At 40.0% G+C, this 21,967-nt stretch overlaps 2 protein-coding genes across 2 annotated transcripts; both read right to left on the bottom strand.

The window, feature by feature from the left end:
* Window positions 1–442: 442 nt before the first annotated feature.
* Window positions 443–15,739, bottom strand: LOC120797724. Its single transcript, XM_040141569.1, has 21 exons — window positions 15,646–15,739; window positions 13,786–14,369; window positions 13,451–13,546; window positions 13,079–13,312; window positions 12,765–12,912; window positions 12,656–12,682; window positions 12,002–12,560; window positions 7,233–7,458; window positions 5,977–6,205; window positions 5,549–5,742; window positions 5,369–5,450; window positions 5,178–5,263; window positions 4,725–4,797; window positions 4,458–4,618; window positions 4,190–4,333; window positions 3,577–3,672; window positions 3,390–3,493; window positions 3,144–3,252; window positions 2,834–2,966; window positions 2,726–2,752; window positions 443–1,376 (listed from the first exon to the last, which is right to left on the bottom strand). Exons 2-21 carry the CDS (start codon window positions 14,365–14,367, stop codon window positions 820–822), a joined length of 3,867 nt encoding a protein of 1,288 aa, XP_039997503.1. The 5' UTR covers window positions 14,368–14,369; window positions 15,646–15,739; the 3' UTR covers window positions 443–819.
* A 1,022-nt stretch (window positions 15,740–16,761) lies between these two features.
* LOC120797485 (E3 ubiquitin-protein ligase TRIM47-like) lies at window positions 16,762–21,184 on the bottom strand. Its single transcript, XM_040141177.1, has 4 exons — window positions 21,095–21,184; window positions 18,890–19,540; window positions 17,399–17,629; window positions 16,762–17,295 (listed from the first exon to the last, which is right to left on the bottom strand). The coding sequence occupies exons 2-4, from the start codon at window positions 19,445–19,447 to the stop codon at window positions 17,269–17,271; spliced, it is 816 nt and encodes a 271-aa protein (XP_039997111.1). The 5' UTR covers window positions 19,448–19,540; window positions 21,095–21,184; the 3' UTR covers window positions 16,762–17,268.
* Window positions 21,185–21,967: the final 783 nt, after the last annotated feature.

Genomic DNA, 21,967 nt, shown 5'->3' with positions numbered 1-21,967 from the left:
TCCACTTCAGTTGTCTTCCAGGCGTTTTCGTGTCGCTGACCTCAACAATGCAATCCTCCTTTTTAGGAACGTACCAAATTGTTGATTTGGCCACTCCTTAAGTTTCTGCCATCTGTCTGATGGGTTTGTTTTGTTTTTTTAGTCTAACGATGGCCTCCTTCATTTGTATCGACACACCGCATATTGAGACTTCCCATGAACAGCTACCACATGCAAATTCAACGCTTAGAATCAACTCCGGACCTTTTATCTGCTTAATTTGTCACGATATAATGAGGGAACAAGTAACACCTGGCCATGGAACTAATTGTCAGTAAATAGTCCGATTACTTTTGAGCCTCTGAAAATGAGGGACTATGTATGAAAATGGCTGTAATTCCTAGACGGTTAATGTGATTTTTTTGTGAAACCCTTTGAATTAAAGCTGAAAGTCTACACTTCAAACACATATTGACGGCTTTGTTTCAAATCCATTGTGGTGGTGTACAGAGGCAAAATTACAAAAATTATGTCACTTATGCACCTGACTGTATACAATGCACTTATAACGTCACCTCTTCCTCATTTGATGAACATGTTAGTGAGATGTGGGGGTTTTGATAAACATGGATCAAAAAAAGAAATGAATGAAAAGTGTCCAACAACTTTATGTAACGTGGCTTAGATGAAGATGCTCTCATACATTCATCATTCCCTACATAAAACTAAATACAATCTGTAATCTTCAGATCCAAGATGCATCCTGTGGCACATCATGAAACATCATGCTAGAATATATCGCTACACACTGCTCTAACAGTAGACCAGGAAAACCCCACTTCACATGACCACTACTGCCTTTTGCACAGCAGAGATAACCAGAGGATCTGAGTTTTTCCCATTTTGTTGAAGATGTGGACTGAAATACGGGAAGATCTCACCGCTGAACGAACACTCTGTGAACGAGTGGATGTGAGACTGAGCCGTCACATCATAGAAGGACACAAGACCTTCCTCGTAATCCACAAACACTCCCACCTTCTCAGGTTTCTCTTTCAGGGGAAGGCTGGCAGGTGGAGCTGTCAGGGCTGCGTACAGTTTGCCTTCATAATGCACAGTCACCCAGTAGCCGTTGTCGGGGTTCATCGAGAGTTTTCCCTTGCGGTTCGCGTCACCTCTTGCCACACCCAGGTCCCAACCGTGCTTGTTGCTAACCTCCACCTCCCAGTATGACTTCCCAGAGGTCAGGCTGTTGCGCCCCAGGACGCTGCCAAACATGTCAAACCTTTCGGGAGTGTCAGGAACTTTCTGGTTCTTTCCTCCGTCTCTCACTTTCTTCCCATCATCAGAAAGAACAAGGCACTGATGCGCAGTAGATGGGTCCAGCTTTACATCCACTGCAATGGAATACAACAGAAGAATGGAAACAGAAACTGGTAAATAAACTAACAACTAATATTAAACCAATAAATGGATATTACTCCATAATCAAACCAAATATAAAGTATTTTTTTCATCGAATTTCACGGAAGGCTCAACTACTACGGAAAAAGTGTTCAAAGAAGACTTAGAGGAGTAGTGAGATATTGTGATGATTTGGTGAAATTTTACTCGGGCAGGAAGGAGGTGTATTTCCTTTAAGCTGTCGTTTCAATAGAATAAACAAACACGCAGTTTTGAAGTTTGACACTACATCTAGAACTGTGTGCTTTTGTGAAACAAAGGTGACAGGTTTCTGCAGAAATGCTTGGTCATACCACAAAAACTGTCCTCCCAAAAAAAAAAAAAAAAACCCACAGTCATTAATTGTTTCAGCACATGCCCCAAAGTGGCATATGTTTACACTTAAGTGACAAAGTGAATGGTTGGATCAACAAGTTAGTCTTTTTTCTAAAGTGTAAAAAGACAGTGGTGCACTTTGAGAGGCAGGAGTATTTGCAGTTTTGATAAAGAGCCTTTATTGGTTATACTGTATTGCTTGTTCATGACAATTCAAAAAAACAAAACAAAAAAACAACCTTGACAGGTCCTCATAAGGGTTTCAAATGAAGACCCAACACCTAATTGGTAACAACAATCCTAATTGGGAAACTGGGACAACAGGTGGTAGATAATCAGTGTCCTTCAAGGATTACTTCCCCAGGATCTCACAAAACAAACAACTGAAACTCCAAAAAACAAATCAAATAAGGATAAACATGATTAGATAGCCTGTCAAATACGTATATAAAAAAATGTATCGAAATTAATGTTTCTTATTAAAAGAAACCTTCATGTGGCCTGGATATGCTGTTGGCTGAAGCTTCAAAGTCTGAAAGGTCTCACTCTCTCTCTCTCTAGGGAAGTGATCCTTGAAAGACACTCATTGTCCCCCACCTGTTGTCCCAATCACCCAATCAGGACACAGCCCTCAATGGATGTATAAAAGGGTCAGGCTCAGACAGCCTCTTTTCATTTGAATCCCGATTGAACACCTGCGAAATTCAACACCATTTTTTTTTTTTGGGATTGTTGTGAGCAGTTCTTGTAGCCAATAAATGCTTTTATGTAATGGGGCCGTCAGATGAGAAAAAACTCCAATGTTTTGTTCTGGGGGGAATGGGCCATTGGAAGACTTGTGGCACGGCAAAATTAATTTGAATTATAACTCATATAGCTTCATCCATGTTGCGCCGACATTTCACTGGTCAAACACCACGACTTTGCATGACAAAATTTTTCTTTTTTAAAGTGTTGAGACACGTACCTGCAAATGCGGGAATTCTGCTCAGTTCTGCGGAGACAAATCACATCACATCACTGGTCGTGATTAAATGAAATAGAAAAACCTTGACAAACATGAAGGACGACTCACCAACAGAGGAGAGTTTTTCAAGTGTCAGGTGAATTTGTTCCATCATGACTGAAGTTGTGGCTCTCAGGGTACCAAAGGAGAATGAAGTGTCAACACTTACATTTTTCCACTCTCTAGAATCATCCAGTGAGACCTGTGTGTGTGATTGTACGGAGGAAATGTCACACTGTCCACATATAATCACTTTAATGAATCAGAAGTAAAGACACAGAACTGGCAGAGCAGAGTTGGTCAAAATGTTTCCTCTCTGTGCTTTTTTTGTTATGTTAAAAAATGCCAGAAGCTGGGACGTGGGATTCTCGGGGCTCACCTGCAAGTCTGGGTTTTTGTCCAACTCATCCATGGTCTTTTTGAGTTTATCGATTTCTCCTTCCAGCTTCTGGACCAGATCTTTTGCCTCTCTCTTTACTTTCCGTCTCCTAAAAGTAACACAGTACACTCAGCATTTAGTTTAAATAAAGTGCCTGACTACACTACATTTTTAGCACTGACTGATCTAATTGATCAAGTGTCGTCACTGGTACTGCTCTACACTGGGAGCTACGCAGAAACAGACCTCTCGTCCAGAGGTTGAAGGGCTTTCTGCCAAGCATCCTCCACAACTTTCACCACCTCGGAGAACACGTTGCTGATCTCCAGCCACTCCTCATCCAAGCTTCTCTGAAAAGAGTAATGGACAGTGGAGATGTTAAAGAATATTAATGAAAACCACAGTCAAAAAAGTCAAATCTGATGCCTCTTACCTTGCAGCCTTTTGCAGATAATCTGACCTCGGCCACCTTGTGCTCCCTGATTTGAATTTTCTGCTGTAACTCAGCCCTCCTTCGGTCTTGCCTAGCCTTGGATGGAGAACACTCACAAGTAAAATACCCAGTGGAATGTAACGAGACTTAGTCTACAGCCATGCCAGCAGCTCTGTGAGGCTGTACCTAGGCACACGGGTGCTTTGAGCTGAACATCCGCATGCTAACATGCTCACAATGACCTGATTACGGTGCCTGATGTCACCAAAGTTTTTTTACAATTCATCCTGAGGGGGACATGAATGGTTGTAAGAAATTTCAAGGCAATCCATCCAGTAGATGTTGAGACATTTCAGTAAAACCACACGTTAACTTCGTGGCGGCACTGAAGGAAAAGCCAGAGGCTCGCCAGAGTCATGAGGGTTCACCCTCTGGGGAGCGTGAGTAACTGCGCCAAATTTCATGGCAATCCGTGTAATATTAGTTCAAATATTTCTGTCCGGACCAAAGTGGAGGGCTGACTGATATAAACATGAACCCATAAACTGCCATCAGTAGAGCCATGCTGTTAGTTGTTAAAAACAATCTATTAGTATTATTAGAAGTGTAGTACCTGTAGTAATTTTTGAGCCTCCCTCTCTTTTTCCCTTTCTTCCTCCCTCACGTCCTCCTTTTTTTCCTCCCTCTCTTTCTCCTTTGGACAGACTGCTGTTTCCTGAGCTGTGGTTGCCCGGGGCCCCCACACCGCTTGCTCCATCTAAAAGGATGAAAGCATTCAGTCTAGGCAGGAAATGATAATATAATGATGAACCTAATCGAAAACAGTAGAACTTTTCCCTCTGCAACCGATCTCTTGATGAAGTTAAACCAGCTGTACTTACAAGGCGGTTTGCAGGATGAACCTGGATTTGCTCCCCGGCATGCCATTCAAACGAGTCAAGCGTCCCCTGTGCCCGCTGTGCACCAGTGGAGAAATCGAGCGCTCGACGGGCTCTGTCCGAGCCGGGGGCGGTTTGATGAGCGCGCTGAGGAGTCTCAAAGACTGTTGAGGAGGAAGATGGTCACTGTCAGACAAAGCTGCTTTGAATAGTTTGTGCCTTTATTCCTGTTCTGTTCCTTTTTACGACTGAAACAATCATAATGCGTACATGCTTTGTTTGTCTCCTTCACTCTAACGTCTGCAGCTGCAGGATGCATTAGGGCGTTGAAGGCCTGTGACACCTGCATGAAGAGAGGATGCTTTTGTTTGTGTTCACTCAACAAGAACTTTACTAACTTTTCCTGGCCACTCAACACTCCAGCGACATTCTCACCTCTGCTTACAAATGCATTAACCCATCCTATAACATTGATATCAATCATAAATCATTCTTAAATAATGGACAACAGGTTGGACAAAATAAAATTCTCTAGTTTGTCCCGAACGACTTTTGCATGAGAAAAGTGGTGCTGGTTAGAAGAAATAACAGACACAAAAATAAGGGGAAGAAAAAAGGGGAAGAAATTAAATTTTACACAGTAGTGTGCAACTGGTCGAAGTGATTTAAGCTCAAAACGTTTTTTTGTTGTTGTTTTTTTTTCATGTCACAAATCTATCGTACCTGTGATCCAGTGATGAAATCAAGCGCTCGATGAGTCCTGTCCAAGTTTGCAGCCATTTGTAGAGACTGATGCTGATTTTCAACCACTGTAGGGAAAGAGGGATGGCTCACTGTTAAACACAGCTGTTTTTTTTTTCTTTTTTTCTGAGCACTGTTTACTGTTATGAATAAACTACACTTGTGGAGCATACATGATTTGATCATCTCTATTACTGAAGCTTCTGTGGCTGCAGGGTTCATTTGGGTGAAGAGGTTTGGAGACGCAGGCACATTCTGTAGGGAGAGGTGGTAGATAAAATTATTACTTCGCCCTGAAGTGATTATGTGACACTTTTGGCCCGATACAATCTCTTATCTTTGCTTGAACATACCTCCTTCATGACTGGAGTACTTTGAACTGGTCTGCCGTCCTTTTGCTGCGATTTCCTCCAGATGTACTCTTCACTCTCCCATACGCTCATTCCCTTCGGTGCGCATCCCTTCTGGTGAATTCTCAGGCCCTGCTTAGACGTAAATTCGGACCAGCCACAATGGCAGACCTGGAGGCTCACGTCTGAAGAGGAGTCTGTTTGAGACATTATGGAAGAATTTATTTTGGTGTTGCTATCTCCCTTTTTTTTGGGGGGGAAAAAAATACGTTCACTTATTCCTTTAAGGAAAGTTTCGTTATTTTCAGTCCTTTTTATTTCATACATTTGACCTTTTTTTGCAGCTAGTGAATTGAAGACACCAGTGATAGAGTATGTATGTTACTAAGGACCATGGATGAAGACCGAAGAATCAATTGTGCACCACTCACCAGAATTGGTGAAGATATCCATCATAGGCTCTTCTAGTTTGATTGGAGGTCCCATGTAGGTAAGTTGAGGAAGGTACATGTTCATTCTGAACTGTTCGCTCTCAGGGATCCTCATTTTATTTGGCGTGCACCCCATCTTCCCCTGGTGAGTTCTCAGGCCGTGGTAGGTCGTCACTTTGGACCAGCCACAGTTGCAAACCTGGAGGCTCATGTCGGACGTGTTAAGTATCTGTAGAAAACATTTGTACATTTTTTTTTTTTTTTTTAAATACATTCAAACACATCCGTTGCCACTGTGTGGTGCCTGCTTCACATTTGCGGGAGAGGTAAATGATGTTTCTCAATACCTTCTGGATTCATTAACATTTCTGTACCAGTTATGGAGAGTTCTACAGAGAGTTGTATTCTTAATATTGGTCACTGTGACCACTGTGTCACAGTGACCAATAGTGTTATTTTTTTTGCCTAAAGCATGAAATTTTTGTCAAAAAGAAATGATTTTCACCAGAGTCCACAAGAGGCTTTGGGGTTAATCGAGTGCATCATCTCAAATTGCATTTTTTTAGCGCAGCGCTGTCTTACCTCTTCACATCTTAAACTGAGAACTTTTTGTCCTTACACCAGAAAGGGGAGTGCACATTTTTTGATCGCAAACATCCTTCGTTTTGACATCGCTTTACTCAACGATTTTCTCCGATCCACTTCACGTGGGGACCCCCCCCTCAAAGCTTAATTTCCTGGGAGGGAAACTTTGGAGAGGAATTAAATCCCTATTTGAAGATTTTAATGCTCATAAATCCACCACGCATTTTATTGTTAGATCATTTGCTTCTATGTCATCCTCCAAGTCATTGTATTACTTTCATTTCAGTGAAACCTATTGATGAAATTCATTTTGCTGACAACCGGGACGTGTGGTACCGAGGACTAGACGGTGTTCGGTCGCCCCCTAGTGGCGCTGAGTGTAACGTCCACTTGCCGACCAACTCCTGCTTCAAATCACCGTAAACAAAGGACACAAAGTTAGGTGTGGACTGTGGATAATCCTCTCGGGGAAACCTCGCCGGTATCGTTACGAGCCATTTCTGAAATGCAATCGAATTAACTAACCATGAAGTAAGTCAAACGGAGGCTTCGGATTCTAGTAGCACACGAGGTTAGGATCAGATAAGTGGAACAAAGCGATGAATATCTCTAAAGATGCAATCTGTGTCATGTCTTTTGTGCAGAGTTTGACGGTGTGTGTGTGACATCACTTTCAACCAATCAGAGACAGCGGGCGACGTCGGCCTCGGGACGGGTGAATACCAGCTCCCCACCGCGACACCGGCTCGATCTAAAGAAAGCTTCCGCTGCGGGAAATGCGGTGCGGCCGCTCCGGCCCGTCCGGCTCTGGCGCGAACGCCTCCGCGCTGCCGCCCTGCCCGTTTTTCTGACACGCACCGTGTGACAATGGATAGGATGCAACCCGGATGTCTTTTGCTTTTGACGTGACATTTGACATAATAATAACACGTGAAATGAAATGTAAACTGAGCTAAAATGACTTTAAAAAAAAAAAAAAAAAAAACATGCCAAATTAAATTTCTGTAAAGGTTTAAGCGTTTTTTTGTTTTTAAAAAAAAAAATCTAATATAATTCCCTTCTGCAACATTTCCTTATTTCCTTCGAAATTATTTATTTGTCATACCGGAACATAAATCGCTGATCACGGAGGCTGTGTCAGTATATAAATGTTTTGGTCATCGTTCATCGCAACTAGATATCACAAAATGCTCTTTGTTTTTTTTTGTTTTGTTTTTTTTTAGCTCAGATAACAAAATCAGTTCGGATCTCCAGCAGCTCACCTCGCACTCTGCAGCGTCGTTGCTCCTCTGCATGATCTGTCTGTCATTTCCCGACTCTGCTTCTGTTTGTTCACTTTAGTTTCGTTTCATGCAAAACAATCCTGGGGCTATCTTTTAGTTGCCCCAAGTGCCTTACACGCAGCACATAACCCTAAATTGCTATTCTTTAAAAACACAAGCTAGTCATAGTTTTGGTTGAGCTGACACATCACTTTAAAAATCTTACAGCATGAATGGTAAATTCTGAGCCTCAGATGTTTAATGTTGGTTTTTTGTTATTGAATGCATTGAAATATAAACAGTAACAATATGATCTGTACAGCTGACAGTAAAAAAAAAAACAAAAAACAAAAACAAAAAACAAACCAAACAAAAAGCAAAAAATACACCTCCTGTGCCTCACATCCACATTCAGTTTGTCAGAGCTAAGAACTTAACAGAAAACACAGAATCTCTGGTATGTTTCTCAGGAGACATTTATCAGCAGTAGCACAAGTTTAAATTTCTATTTCGCTTTCATGACAAGCATCTGGGAAAAGGAGAGGTCAGAAGTCAGAGGGATGGTGTTCTGACAGGATGTACACTAGGTTTTAAATGGGATGTAACTACAAATGATGGGTTGTATGAGCGGGAAGTGCCTCCAGGTTCTTTTTCCGACACCATCTACCCATTCAGACGTGAAATGCACATGAAAACGTTTAACAAACGCGCTCGACACGTTTTTGAATTGATGCTGCGGGTCTTGAAGCGAGGCAGTTTTGTTGCAGCTAGCAGCCACCATGGCTACTAGACACAGCTAAGAGATAATGCTAAATGCCTGCCTTAAATTCTGCCAAACAGTAGTTTAGCATTTAGATAAAAAACAGCAACAGTAGCACAAGTGAAAGGGAGTCATGAAGTAAATGAACCAGCTGCCCGTCGCAGTATATACCTCAAGTTTGCTAACATTAGCTAACGCTGGCCATCATATGTTCGTGGTCGTATCAGACCATATAAAGCTTTTCGTAGCAGCGAAACATCTCAGTGTATTGAGCAACACTGTTTTCTTGCTTGTGAATTCTAAGTTTAATTTGAAAGAGGAACACTTTTATTTTCTTTCCCTCATAAGTAACATTGTCTCACTTTAAAGATTAGCATGAAAACAGAACCCTTCGGTAGCTAGCCAAAAGCGTTGTGGAAAATAGCTTTGCCTGAAAGACACTAAGTAGTCAAGAATCCTCCTAATTTCTGTTGACCGCCAGTGAAAAGAAATCTGGTTATAAGAAAGTCCAGGTTAATTATTGTCTTCTGCTTCAAGGATGTTCAAGGATGTAAAGCTACTACAAAAAGATTTTGAATATATCCTAGCAACCACCTAGTAACCACCACAAACACCCTTGCAACCACCCCCTGCTAACATCTTAGCAATAACTGGTTACATTGTAATGATCATGTAGCAACACTTTAGCGACCAATATGAAAAACTTTTTTTGTTTTTTTGTTTTTTTGTTTTTTGTTTTTCCGCCCTACCAAAATTACAGACAAAACAAGACTTCTCAGAAACAGAGATGAAAAAATTAAAACTGGTGTCCAAAGCATTAAACCTATAGGGTTGTTCCATTATCCGGCAGAGTCCATTGTTTCTATGTTAAGTAATATTCAGGATATCATTTAAAGAAAAATTTGAAATGGGAACACAGATGTGGAAAAACACTGCCAGAACCAAGACCTCCCACTTCGCAACTCTATATAGTGGCACCGTAGTGACATGAAAAATAAGACTTACAGTGAATCTACCACCTATGCCAGTTTTGCCATCCGAGCCAGTTCCTTCACCTGAAAAAAGTTAAACGCTCAGTGTAAGCTGGACCAAAATAAGTAAAGAAAACATAATACCCTTTGTGGATTGTTACGAAAAGTGAAGTACAGAAACAAACATTAAACCAGTGGTCCTGCTGGTTTAATGTTTGAACTTGCAACATCTGCAAATGGGCTGTAATAGAACAAAGTACAAAAACACATCTGGTTGAATGTGTTTAAAGAGTAGCTGCTCTACAGGAAGGACATTTCCTATAAGTCAAAAATCAAGTGTACCTTCACCCCAGTGGAGAAATCTGAGAGCTGTGCAGTTTCACAGGCTGTTGATAAAGAGAGAGGTCAATGTCAACCACATTTCTTTAATTTTTCCTGATTATCTATCAGTGTTGAAGAAACCATAACACATACATGATTTTGGGTCCACCGTGACTGTGGCTGCTGTTGTTGCATAGTCATCAATTTCCCACTGATATTCTGATATATCCGATATTCAGCTAAGTACCTGTGATAATGTTTGATGCTTAATTTTTTTCCCCCCACAAACCAAAGGCATGGACTAAATCAGCTAATGCTGGTACTTCCCACTATCAGCCTCTGATGACAGACTCCCTGAAAGTGGAACAAATTACTCAACGATAGTTTTTTGCATCCATCAAACAATGAACAGGAGATTGATGAACAGGAGTTTCTACTGTTACCGGAGGTGGAGCAATTGGAGGCTCCTTGACCAGTCTATTCATCTAAAAGATAGCACAGAACAAGATGTTAATTCCAGTTTCACTGTAGTTTAAATGTAAACATTAATCCTGCAGCTGATGGCCTGACTTTGAGGCTCTTTGGAAAGGTTGTTGTGGAGCTGCAAATGCTAAAATGAAGGATAATGTCCATTTTAACTATAGCTGCTTTAAATTTCAGATTGATTTTCAAAATCTAAATCTCTTTAAATCATAATTCTTGCTCTACATACATGATTTTACAACATTAACGAATGTTACTCCTGTCATTTTTTTTCTTCTTTTTTTTCTTTTTAGGTCTTTATCATACCCCGGGCTTAGGACAAATGTGGAGAGCCTGCGAAAGTATTCCTGTCTGACTGTATTTCATAACAAAAGACAACCTGACAAGAATTTACAGGAATCATGCCTAACTTTGAATTAGCAAAAAGGGCTACCCCGTCATTTGCAACCTGAAAGTAGTACAGCTTTAGAAGCCCGAAGGCACTATTAGATTAGAACCTAGAACCTATTAGAACCTATTGTCACTGTCAAACAGACTGAGTTTTGGCTCTATTGTCAGTCTATCAAATATTTATACAGCCAACATAATATTTTATTTATAATGTTAAAAATGTCAGATGTGTAGTTTTAAAGTTACAGATAAAAACAAGCTTTTAGTTTCAAGCTTTCTGAATGCAGTGCCCATGTTGGGGCTATGGATACTTAATTCCACTATTCCCCTCACTACTGCACCCCTGAAAATACAACTCTTTCCAAAGTAGTGAATTAAGTCGTGGAAATAAATATAATATTAAATATAAAATATGATTTCATTCGAGAATTGGTATTTTATTCGGATTTTTATTTTGAAATTAAACAAAAAAACAGTTATTACAGCACATGTATAAAGGCAACATTGTATGTAGACTGCCCACAGACACACTTGACATTTCATGCCCAGCAGAATACCCTTTATCATGATCAAACAAAATATTCAAAACATTAAACATTTATAATACAGTGACAGTGAATGGCATATCTCCGTCTTGATACGGTAAATAATGGATGCTATTGGGGGAAATGTCACCACTACTTTGCTTTTCTTTACTGAAGCGACTTTTAAAACCGGACTGGTTTCATCAGTTTATATTCGTGCTTTCGGGGACTGACTCATAAAAACTTTTGTCCATAGCGCCAGTGATGGTCAAAAACAAGAAGCATCTACAGTTAAGTATTTCAGTAAATAAATGTTCTCATTTTTTTTTGTGGTTTAATTAATTATGTCCTGTGCTTGTACTATCTTGCTACTTATAGGAAAAACTAGCTGGGCACTGAAAACAGGAGTAATTACGCTAACCCAGTGCTAATGGGAAATGTGGTAAACTAGTGGCATCCTCGCATGTAATATAGTGCAGTGCAGCATTGCTACCCCCCAATGCTTTTTTTTAATATCATGACACCTTGTTGGGCAGTTATCATTTAATGTTCAAACCAGACTTTTCCAAATAATTTGCTCATGTTCATTTCTTTCAAATCGTCCAAGCCTCAAAGGGCAGGGATCAACTAATCACTAATTCCCCTTCCACCTCTACTAAATACACAGTTTTTGACTGACAAAATTGAATACCTTGTCTTACTAGAACACAAACGCACACTCTTCATGACTCATCCATGTCCTGTTCACATAGTTTCACAGCAGAAATAATCAAAGGGTCACCATTTTTATCATCTTGTTTTAAATGTGGACTGAAATATGGGAAAAGCTCATCACTGAACCAACACTCAGTAAAAGTGAAGATGTGAGACTGAGCCGTCACATTGTAGAAAGAAAGAAGACCTTCCTCGTAATCCACAAACACTCCCACCTTTTCAGGTTTCTTTTTCAGGGAAAGACAAACCGGTGGCTCTGTCAGAGCTGCGTACTTTTGATCCTCATAATGCACAGTCACCCAGTAGCCGTTGTCTGGGTTCAGGGAGAGTTTTCCCTTGCGTTTCGCATCACCTCTTGCCACACCCAGGTCCCACCCGGACTTGTTGCTAACCTCCACCTCCCAGTACGACTTCCCAGAGGTCAAGCTGTTGATCCCCAGGATGCTGCCAAACATGTCAAACCTCTCCGGTTCATCATCGACTTCCTGATCGTCCCCTCCATCTTTCACTTCCTTCCCATCATCAGAAAGAACAAGGCGTTGGTGCGCGGTGGTTGGATCCAGCTTTACGTCCACTGTTAAGTACATGTTGAAAGTAACTGTATGATCTAAACAAAAAAGTCTATTTTGTCAAAGATATTGTTAGGAAGGAACAGAATGTATCACGCACCTGCAAACTTTGGAACTCTCTTAAGTTCTGTGAAGTGAATAAATAATTTTAGATCAATTAAGGCAACATTTTAGCTTTTAACATTTACCGCCAATGATTTAACTGTTACCCGTGGAGGTTAGCTTCTCCAGCTCTTGTTGAATTTGTTCCATCATAATTGCTGTGGTTTTTCTCATGGTCCCAAATGACAGAGATGTGTTGAACTCTACCTCTGCCCAGTCTTTGATGTCATCCAGGTCTTGAAGAGTTGGGTAACTCTGAGAAACAGAAAGACAAAAGATTATCAACCAACAGACAGACAAACTGACAGCAGTAACAAATCTTAAGTAGATAATCCAGCAAGTAATCAAGCAATTTAAAGTAATTTCATATTTGTTGAGCACCTTGTAATACACTCTTGTTCCAAAAGTAGTACATTCTCACCTGAAGGAAATGGATGTGATCCTCAAGTGTAGATATATCATCCAGCTCAGAAATGGTCGTCTTGAAGCGGCTGATCTCTGCTTCCAGATCCTTTTTGAGGTCTTTTGCCTCTTTCTCGATAACCTGCCTCCTGTCCTTCAGTGGCTGCAAAGCTTTTGCCTGGGCCTCCTCCACAATGGCAATCACAGCCGTGAACACAGCCTCAATATCGCACCAATCATTCTCCAGCTGGTCCTGAAAATGGAGTTAGTTTAGTAGTGTTTGAAAAGACTAGACTCGCTTTGCCAGTCTCGACTTTGACAGACTGATCTGATTGGCTTTTCACTCCAGGTGAGTCCAGGATCAGTAATGTTTGTCCCCTTTGCAGCTTACCTTGCAGCTCTTTAGAGATGTATTAATCTCATCCAATTGTGTTTCTCTCTTCTTGATTTTTGCTTCTAACTCTTTCTTGGCGTTTTCAAGTTTACCCTGTAGTAAATAAAAAAGCAAGTCAGAATCCCAACCTCAACTATCCTCCTTTCCATTCCACATGTGGTTTTCGTTGTGTTATATCAAAATATAACACGACGAAAACCACACAATGATTTTTTTAATTTGTGTACTTTTTTTTTGGTGTGTTTGCAACTCTATCTCAACAGGTTAAAGTAAATATTCCGTACTGTCAAGACTTGAATCAAAAATTATAGAGCTTTCCATATGTTATTCACCTTCTTCTTCTCCCATTCGTCTTCAGTAGAGACGACCTCCTCCAGGCCTTCTTCGAGGCAGAGAACACAAATGCATCTCTGCTGCTTCCCGCTGTACAGCTCTAAGGGGCGTCCATGCTTCAGACAGGCCCTGTCATCCAAGTTCTTCACAGGTGCCACTAACTTGTGGCCCTTCAGCCTTTCAGTTGAAGAATGATTCCCCAGGTGGGTCGAACAATACGAGGCAAGACACATGAGGCAGGACTTCTTAGCCTTCAGCTTTTTCTCTGTGCAAATGTCACAGGCCACTTCGCCGTCCTTTCCAGTGTACGTATCATCGTTTTCCCCTGGAGTCTTTTCCACCTTTTGATGTTGGGCAATGTCTCTTAGGATGATGTTCACATCTGGGATTCTGATTTGAGGCTTCTTGCATAGGGGGCACACCCTGTCATTGTACTCAAAGTTGAAGTTCAGACATTTCTTGCAGAAGGAGTGGCCACAAGCTGTAGTGACAGGATCTTCAAATGTATCCATGCAGATGGAGCATGTTAGATGCTTCTCCAGTGAGCAGGTCTCACTGGATGATGCCTTAACGGAGACCATACCTGCTTAAAGAGAGCACCCTGATGTTACTCAATTAGAAATCTAACATGGCAGTTAAGTCACAGCTCACTTTTGGCATTTCAAAGAAATTCACTGCAAATAATTTTGCTTCATAATATTTGTCTAAATGTTCAATGAATAACGGATTGCTCAAAGCGACTCAAGGATATCTAATTAATCTATCTAGTTAGCTACAATAAGCTACTCGTCAAGTAAGGTTTTATCGCAGCAAAATCCTTGAGTGTATCAAATTAAGCAAGGTTGTATTTATTGCTTCTTCATTCACACATTACATTTGTAAAAGGAAGAATGTTTTGCTTTAAATCAGACAAGGACACTGGAGCTGGCGACTCACATCCGAGGCGTGTTGGCTAGCGTTACACTCGTTATCTTTGTAACATAGCGTAGTTGTTCAGGGTAACGTTTAACTTTACTGCACACTGGGAGCGTCTGGCAATGCAGACTTCTTTCTCATGGTGCCTCTGGCTCATGGTTATTTGCTAAATTGAAAACATGTTAGCTTGTATATTAGTCCAACCATGTTGATAATGTTCCCAATTATGTTGTGTCATATCATAGGGTTGCAAAAATCGAAGCGATACATCCAAAGGTTTTGCATTCCCTGACCTGGAAGTATACAACACCTGTATTTTGATTAATTTTCCATATTTATCTGTAGGTTCACAGAACTCAACAAACGGTAAAAGGTCTGTGGCAGCTCTCTTGCATTTTGTGACTCATGAACATCTGTGTTAAATCATAAATTGTTAATTGAGCAGCTTATACTATTCAACGTATATGTGCATATATTTATGCTATAAGTACTTGCTTTATCATTTGCTGACAATTAAATTAATAAAATGAATTAATCAGTTATCAGCCTACTCTAATAGCTAGTACGTACACTGATTACCGATACTTTGCAACTTTTTAATGTTTACTTCTTGTATTGCTTTCTGTTTTCTGCTGACCCATGTCGAGCATAAAATATTATAGTTGTAGACGTCCGAAAAGACTTTGATTTAATTCCAGTAATCCAATGATTTATTCGTGGGTGTGTGTGTGTGTGTAGTCAACAAATGAGCAGAGAAAACCCTATCTAACACACCGCAGCTGATCACATAGGAAAACATATTTTAAAACTAAGTGCCTTATGTTGTAATGTAATAGAACAGTCATCTGAGGTAAGAATAATAATCAGTCATTCCCTTTAAAAGAAGCATAACTAAAAGAGTGTAATATGATCCAAAAATACTTGTGTGTCGAGTATATTATTACCTTTTAGCTATTGAGATGCTCCTTATTTCACAGGCTACTGTCTCTTTCTCTCTCAACTCCCACCTTATGTGTGTGTGTGTGTTTGTGTGGATGTGTGTTGCTTTGGGTCTTCCTCCCTCTTAAGTTTCATTTCTGTTTAAAAGCCCAGCCAGTCATTTCCTGTATTCAAAGAGGCACGTCAGCATGCAAATCAGTAACCAATTCATATGTTTCTCTGCTGCAGGGCGTGTCCCATGTTGAGCAAGTTTCGCACCGATCAAATATTGGACTTGGCGAGAGGTTTTGCCGGGAGACTTGTTAAGGTTTCATGTTTACAACCCTGTCCGTTGCTCAATGTTAGCCTGTTTCACTGGAACACAGAGTGACAACTTACCTAACTGTAAGTTTCATTGTCAGTTTCTGGGGCAAAAGCATAGCTCCAAAACAATATGAGAGTACTGTTTTATGTAGTTTTGATTTACATTTATTGTTTTTGCATAAATACAGTGTTTGACATTTTATTCATTCGTCCATAAAAAAGAATAAATGAAAAAAAAACAAATATTTAAATACTGAAATACAATACTGCAAGTTAGCTGAGACTATCCTTAAAATAAATTACATCATTCACCCAGGCATAAATTACATTCATACTGTACAATACATTCTCGATGGGTAATTGGCCATACCCTGGATCAAACTGAGTTTTTTTTTATATTTAGTGGACTTAAACAATTTTTGAGGTTCTTTGGATTTACTGTTTCTCTAAATCTGTACAAATTACCAATAATATTTTATTTGCACATAATTATTGTTTTAAAAAGAAAAAATTATGCAAAATTGTTAAAGTTCAACAGGGAATATATCCAAATGAATCTGTTAAAGCAAAGGTTTGACATTTTGGGATATACGCATATTCGCTTTCTGGCGGAGAGTTAGATGAGAAGATCAATACCACTTTCATCTGTCTGGTTAAGGCTATGGACAGTTGTCGGATAGCTTATCTTAGCAACAAGGCTGGACACCCATGGAAACAGCTGGACTGGCTCTGTCCAAATGTAACAGAAGTCGCCTACCATCACCTGTAAAACTCAATAATTAACCTGTTATACCTCGTTTGTTTAATCCATACAAAAACCGATATGTTAAAATGTGAATTCACAGTTTTAGCGCTGACAGGTAACTTCCTGGAATATCTGCTTGGTCGTCTGGCAACTGCTCCAAGACCAGAAATAGCCCAACATATAACCCCCGCATTAAATGGCAAATTGTCATTTTTACCCTTTTGTAAACTTTTTTGGTTCTTGTACAAATTAAACAAACAAAATATGAGGTGTTAATTACTGAACTTTAGAGGTGCTATTAGGTAGATGTTGTGACAGTTTACTGAGCTAAACGGCTGCTGGCTGTAGCCTTATATTTACTGGACAGACGTGCAAGTGTCGTCGACTGTCTAATCTAATTCTCCGCCAGAAAATGAATTAGTATTTTACAAAATGTCAAACTAGTCCTTTAAAGCAAACACACCATTCAACAAGGTATGCGGCTATGGATTTTTTAAAAACCGTTTTAGAAAAGAAAAATGCAAAATAAACTTTGTTCCAGAGCTCTTGAAGGTGAGTCGTCAACATGTTCGTCCAATCATTAAGATGTTGCAGCGTATGGAAATCTCTGTACGGACAAGGAAAAGGCTGTATTTCAGGATCAGTGGTTGTTGTGCAGAAAATAAGAGATTAGTGTGGCTGATTACTGATGTGTGGACTATTACGCAGACCTGTAGGAAGCGGAGGTTGTCTTCAGTCTGTGAAAGCAGCTCCAGCTCAACGTTTTCGCTCTGCAGCTCAGAGATTTCTTCTTCCAGCTGTCTGATCAGCTCTTTATTTTGTGCAAATGCCTCTTTTGGATTTTCTCCACTGCGGTCTACAGAGAGCTTGATTTTCTCCACTTTACTCAGTCTCTCTTGAATTGCTTGCTGAAGTTTCATCCTTCTCCATTTTAGTTTAACCTGTGGAAAAACATTATGTCAGCAGAGCAATGCTGGCACATGACAAGCTACAGACACAGTGTAATTTATGGAAAAAGAAACCACTGCTCATGTCACTGTTGCATTATTCTCTCAGTGTTGGGTCTGTTAAGCATGATGCGATCTCGACCACACCCCCATTACTGATGTCAGTCTGGTCTTGATCTTGACAGCTGATGCAAAGCAAACCTGCTTTTTATGTAATTGAAATTATGAGGCCTTAAATACATATGCACGAATGTTTTTTTCAGAGCAATTTATTGTGTATTTCCTCTTCAAAGATGCTATGCGTTTGTTTTGTAATCAGGAATCAAATTAGTTCTGGTATTTCTGTATAAATGTGGAATGAAATGAGAGCATGTTTGAAATAATTATGTCATAACTGGGTTTTTTTGCTCTTGGTCCTTGCAATCTTATAATCTTATAATTGTTCTGTAAACTTTGTTGTTTACCGTCATACAAATCAAGTTTATGACTTGATGAGAAATTGCTGAAAGCTTCAGCTTAGCTTTGAGGTTTCTCAGCACCCCCACAGGCATGAAACCACAACCATATACTAGAAGATTTACCACCAGTTTTGTAAAAGGCAGTGTAGAGGCTTCCAGTGTTCTGTATTGGTTTGATTTATTTCAGGAAATCCTATGTTAAAGGCAACTTATGTTGGAGTTATTTAAAGCAGGACTGTGACTTCTGATGAGCAGCGGCCACTGCAGCTAGCACAGACAGTGATGGGATAATGCTAAACTCTTAAGGTTTTTGGATTTTAGCTAAACAGAGGTTTAGTATTTAGCTGAAGCTAAAGCTTTAGTATTTAGCTAAATGGCATTCAGTATTTAGCTAAATGATAAACTACTGTAACAGTACCACAGTTGGAAAAGAGGCATAAGGTAAGCAAACTGACTGTCAGCAGAATATAGGTCAAGTTTGCTGACATTAGCCATCGTAAACTACCAGTCATACCAGACCATATAAAGCTGCAGCAGCAAAACCTGAGATGTTTTATTGCTTTTGAATTCAGCTTGTCATTTGAAAGAGGAAAACTTTGTTATTTATTTTACACGGTCTTGCTTTATATGACGATAACTTTTTTCACATGGCAACTTTAAATGAGTAACAAACGTCCAAAGTTTGAGCTGACAAAATCTGTGTCTATGAAAAGCAATATTCTAAAGTTGCTTTTGTTTCGCAACAATAACTGAGCTCATTAATGTTCCCACATGCGGTGCCTTAATTGGACTTTACCCTCTTCTTTTCAGCTTCTTTCTTAATAGGAATAATGTGATGGCCTCTATGTTCTGTCTTGGCACACATAGCACAAATGCATGTTCGGTCACTCCTGCAGAACTTGTCTAATTGCTTCCCATGCACTCTACACACGGAGTCCTCCAGGTTCTTCACCACACTGATCAGGAGATGGCGCCCAAGATCTTCACTCTGGTAATGCGGTTCCAGATGAGTGTCACAGTATGAGGCCAGGCAGACCAGGCAGGACTTGACTGCCCGACGCTTTGTTGGGCAGAGGTCACAGGGAACCTCTCCAGCTTTTAAAGGCCCAGTTGCATCATCAGTCTGTATTGTTTGGCCCGTTTTGAGCTGTGGCCTGGTGGGGAAGAAGGCCTTGCAGAGGGGGCACTGACAGGCCCCGTGGATCCTCCAGTATTCTCCAATACAGCCCAGGCAGAAGCAGTGTTCACAGGGGAGGGTAGCGGGGTTGGTGAACTCATCCAGACAGATGCAACACTTGGGACGTTCAGACATTAGTTCAAAACTCAGTGTCTGTCTTTGCATGTGTGTACACATACACGGATGTAACCTGCCTGATTTGGCGGCGACAGAGTGGCACTAACATGAACAGGTAATGTTGTATTCCATCCAACGCTAAATTCAGTATATCTGTAGAGAAAAAAAAATGTCTTAATTATTTAGCAATCTTTGGTGTTGTCGACAGGTTCCCCAAACAGCTGAACGAGCATAAGTACAACATTTTTGTCACACTTGACACAATAAAAACATCAAGAATGTAGGAGGGGGAGCATGGGAAGCGGGTTAAGGAGCGTGGCTGATGACTGTGTTTCGTTGGTACAGCTTCTCACAGCAGCTGCAGGCATCAGCATAACCGGAGCACTACCTTTGTGTTCTGTTTTAGCTTACTATATGTAAAACTGCTTGTTACGGTTATTAAATTTATTGATAAAAGACTATACATGAATATGACATCAGATTGGCAAGTAAGTAGGGATAATCCAAGAACAAGCTGTGTTGTTATGAAAAAATAATTCACAACACAAGCTAATCACCCCTCCCCTTAATAAAAGAGTCACTAATAATGACATTCACACACAAATACGGCACTTAAATTTGAGCGTCAGCCTCTCATTAACCTTAATAGCAGTCGAGTTGGGGTTCTGGCAAAACTTGACAAAGAGCATGAAGAATGGAGGTAACACTAAAGGTGAAAACTCCAGAAACACTTCAGAAACCTTTGCTCTTCCGGCTGTTTTGACATATGACCCTCAATCAACGTCATCAAACAAAACGTTTAAAGTACATTTATATAGGCTGGGAGAAATACTGGAGAAAAAAAAAAATCACATATACAAAGCAGTTAAGGTCAGCTCAGCAGTCAGTGGGGCATTCACACTTAGATCATACTGTATGTGGCAATGAATGAGTTTCTTCAATGATATGTTTAAGAGCAGTGGTGTGTGATTTTAGACCAATCAAATTGCTGACTGAGTCAGTCTGAGTAATGTGACTGGTGTTGGATGTAAGTGACATCATATGTGGTCCATAGTAAAGAGAGGTGCATTGATTTATAGCCTTTATGTTACAGAATACGTCATAAGTACACAAGTAAGAATGGATTATCCTGCTCATTCTCTTCAAAATCAGCAGTGCTGGACCATTTTTAGGTAGAAAATACTCGTTCGGTGGAGACTCTCTGCTGGCACCTTCTTTGTTAAAGTTGAATTGCACAATACACATAACAAGAATGAGCCATAAACTAGTACACCTGGAGTGAGTATCCTCCGGCTATGAGTATTAATCACAGACTGTATATGGTGTTCATTCAGAGAATTGGTGAGAATTTCAAAAATATTACACATCCTCCAGCCAATCGGAATTGAGTAATCTCTGTGATCACGGTTAAAGGTTAACTCGAGCTGGCCTGTTGATTGCTACAGTTGTCAGAGGCACATACAGTAAAAGCATTTAAACCAAAAATATATTTCTGGTTGTGTTGTTATGTCTTGACATTGTCAGTCTAAACATCCTGAGTGGCTGTCATTAATTTTATCATTCTTAACTCACATAAACTACAGACAATGTAAACAAATTCTTGGAAATGTCAGCACGTTGTTTGCGACTTCTATTTGACAAAAGTCTAAAGCAAAATTTGCCTCATAAATAACAGACCATTAAAATTTAAATATAAAATTCCCAAACCTTTCTTCTGGAACTACCAGCTTGTGATTCCCGAGGCACTAACAGTGTTGAGTTAGGCTCTGATCAGTTGATTTCTCCTCTAAATAGGTGTAGACACACCTATAACTGCCGGGAATGTGTTGGCCCTGCTGTACTCTGTAATTTCCTGGAAACTCATAAACGCCTATATACCTGATGATAAAGCAGAGGGTGACGTTTCCCCATAACAAATCAGCTGAAGCTCCAGAAAGGGCAACAAAACCATTGAACATGTTGATTTCAGTAATAATGCAAATACATACATTTATACCTTATTCATCCTTTATTCTAGTGAGGAAAGTCATTAAATGTTCATTGAAACTTTAAAATTAAAGAAAATTGTCATATCATGACAGCATGAAAAATAATTTATGATATATAGCTGCTGATTATACCTTCACTTGATAAATTCTTTGCATTGGATTTTGTTCAGGCAGGATCAAATTAAGCCCTGGGTTAATTATTTGGTTATCTCAAGATTACAAAGCTTGTTTTCTTTAGAGATAAATTAACCCATTATCACGAGAAAATGAGCTGAGGTTTTGTTGTCTCGATAACGAAATAATTAACTTTCGATTTAAAAATAATGGCATTAAAAAAATAATAGCAAGTGAGGCCGTCCTCGGCTTCCGCAGTGCAAGACTAGCTCTCCAATATGTAATATTTCTCTGCTATGTGGAAGCTGGTCCTGGATATGAGTTAAGGAAAAACATAATGTTACAAAGAAGCTAAGCAAGCTAAACAGCGTTATGTTACGGTGTGTAACAGGAGGCGTTTCAGCCACGTTATTCTATCGTCTGTCTCACGTATGTCTGACGGGACAGATACGGGCGTTTTATCCTCAGTCATTTAGCC

Source organism: Xiphias gladius, chromosome 12 (assembly GCF_016859285.1).
Source record: "Xiphias gladius isolate SHS-SW01 ecotype Sanya breed wild chromosome 12, ASM1685928v1, whole genome shotgun sequence".
NCBI classification, from domain to species: domain Eukaryota; kingdom Metazoa; phylum Chordata; class Actinopteri; order Istiophoriformes; family Xiphiidae; genus Xiphias; species Xiphias gladius.
Note: the sequence above shows the minus strand (reverse complement) of the source record. Positions and strands in the feature narration are given on the sequence as shown.

Bases quoted from the DNA above. Each gene is read 5' to 3' on its own strand.
- LOC120797724 (XM_040141569.1), bottom strand. From the start codon at position 14,367: ATGGTCTCCGTTAAGGCATCATCCAGTGAGACCTGCTCACTGGAGAAG. The intron at 12,683-12,764 runs GTAACAGTTAAA...TTCACTTCACAG, and splicing joins GGAGAAGCTAACCTCCACGG to AACTTAAGAGAGTTCCAAAG. The intron at 2,753-2,833 runs GTGAGTCGTCCT...TTGTCTCCGCAG, and splicing joins TGAAAAACTCTCCTCTGTTG to AACTGAGCAGAATTCCCGCA.
- LOC120797485 (XM_040141177.1), bottom strand. From the start codon at position 19,447: ATGTGTACACACATGCAAAGACAGACACTGAGTTTTGAACTAATGTCT. The intron at 17,630-18,889 runs GTAAAGTCCAAT...GTTTTTCCACAG, and splicing joins AAGAAGCTGAAAAGAAGAGG to GTTAAACTAAAATGGAGAAG. The intron at 17,296-17,398 runs GTCTGCGTAATA...TTGTCCGTACAG, and splicing joins ACAACCTCCGCTTCCTACAG to AGATTTCCATACGCTGCAAC.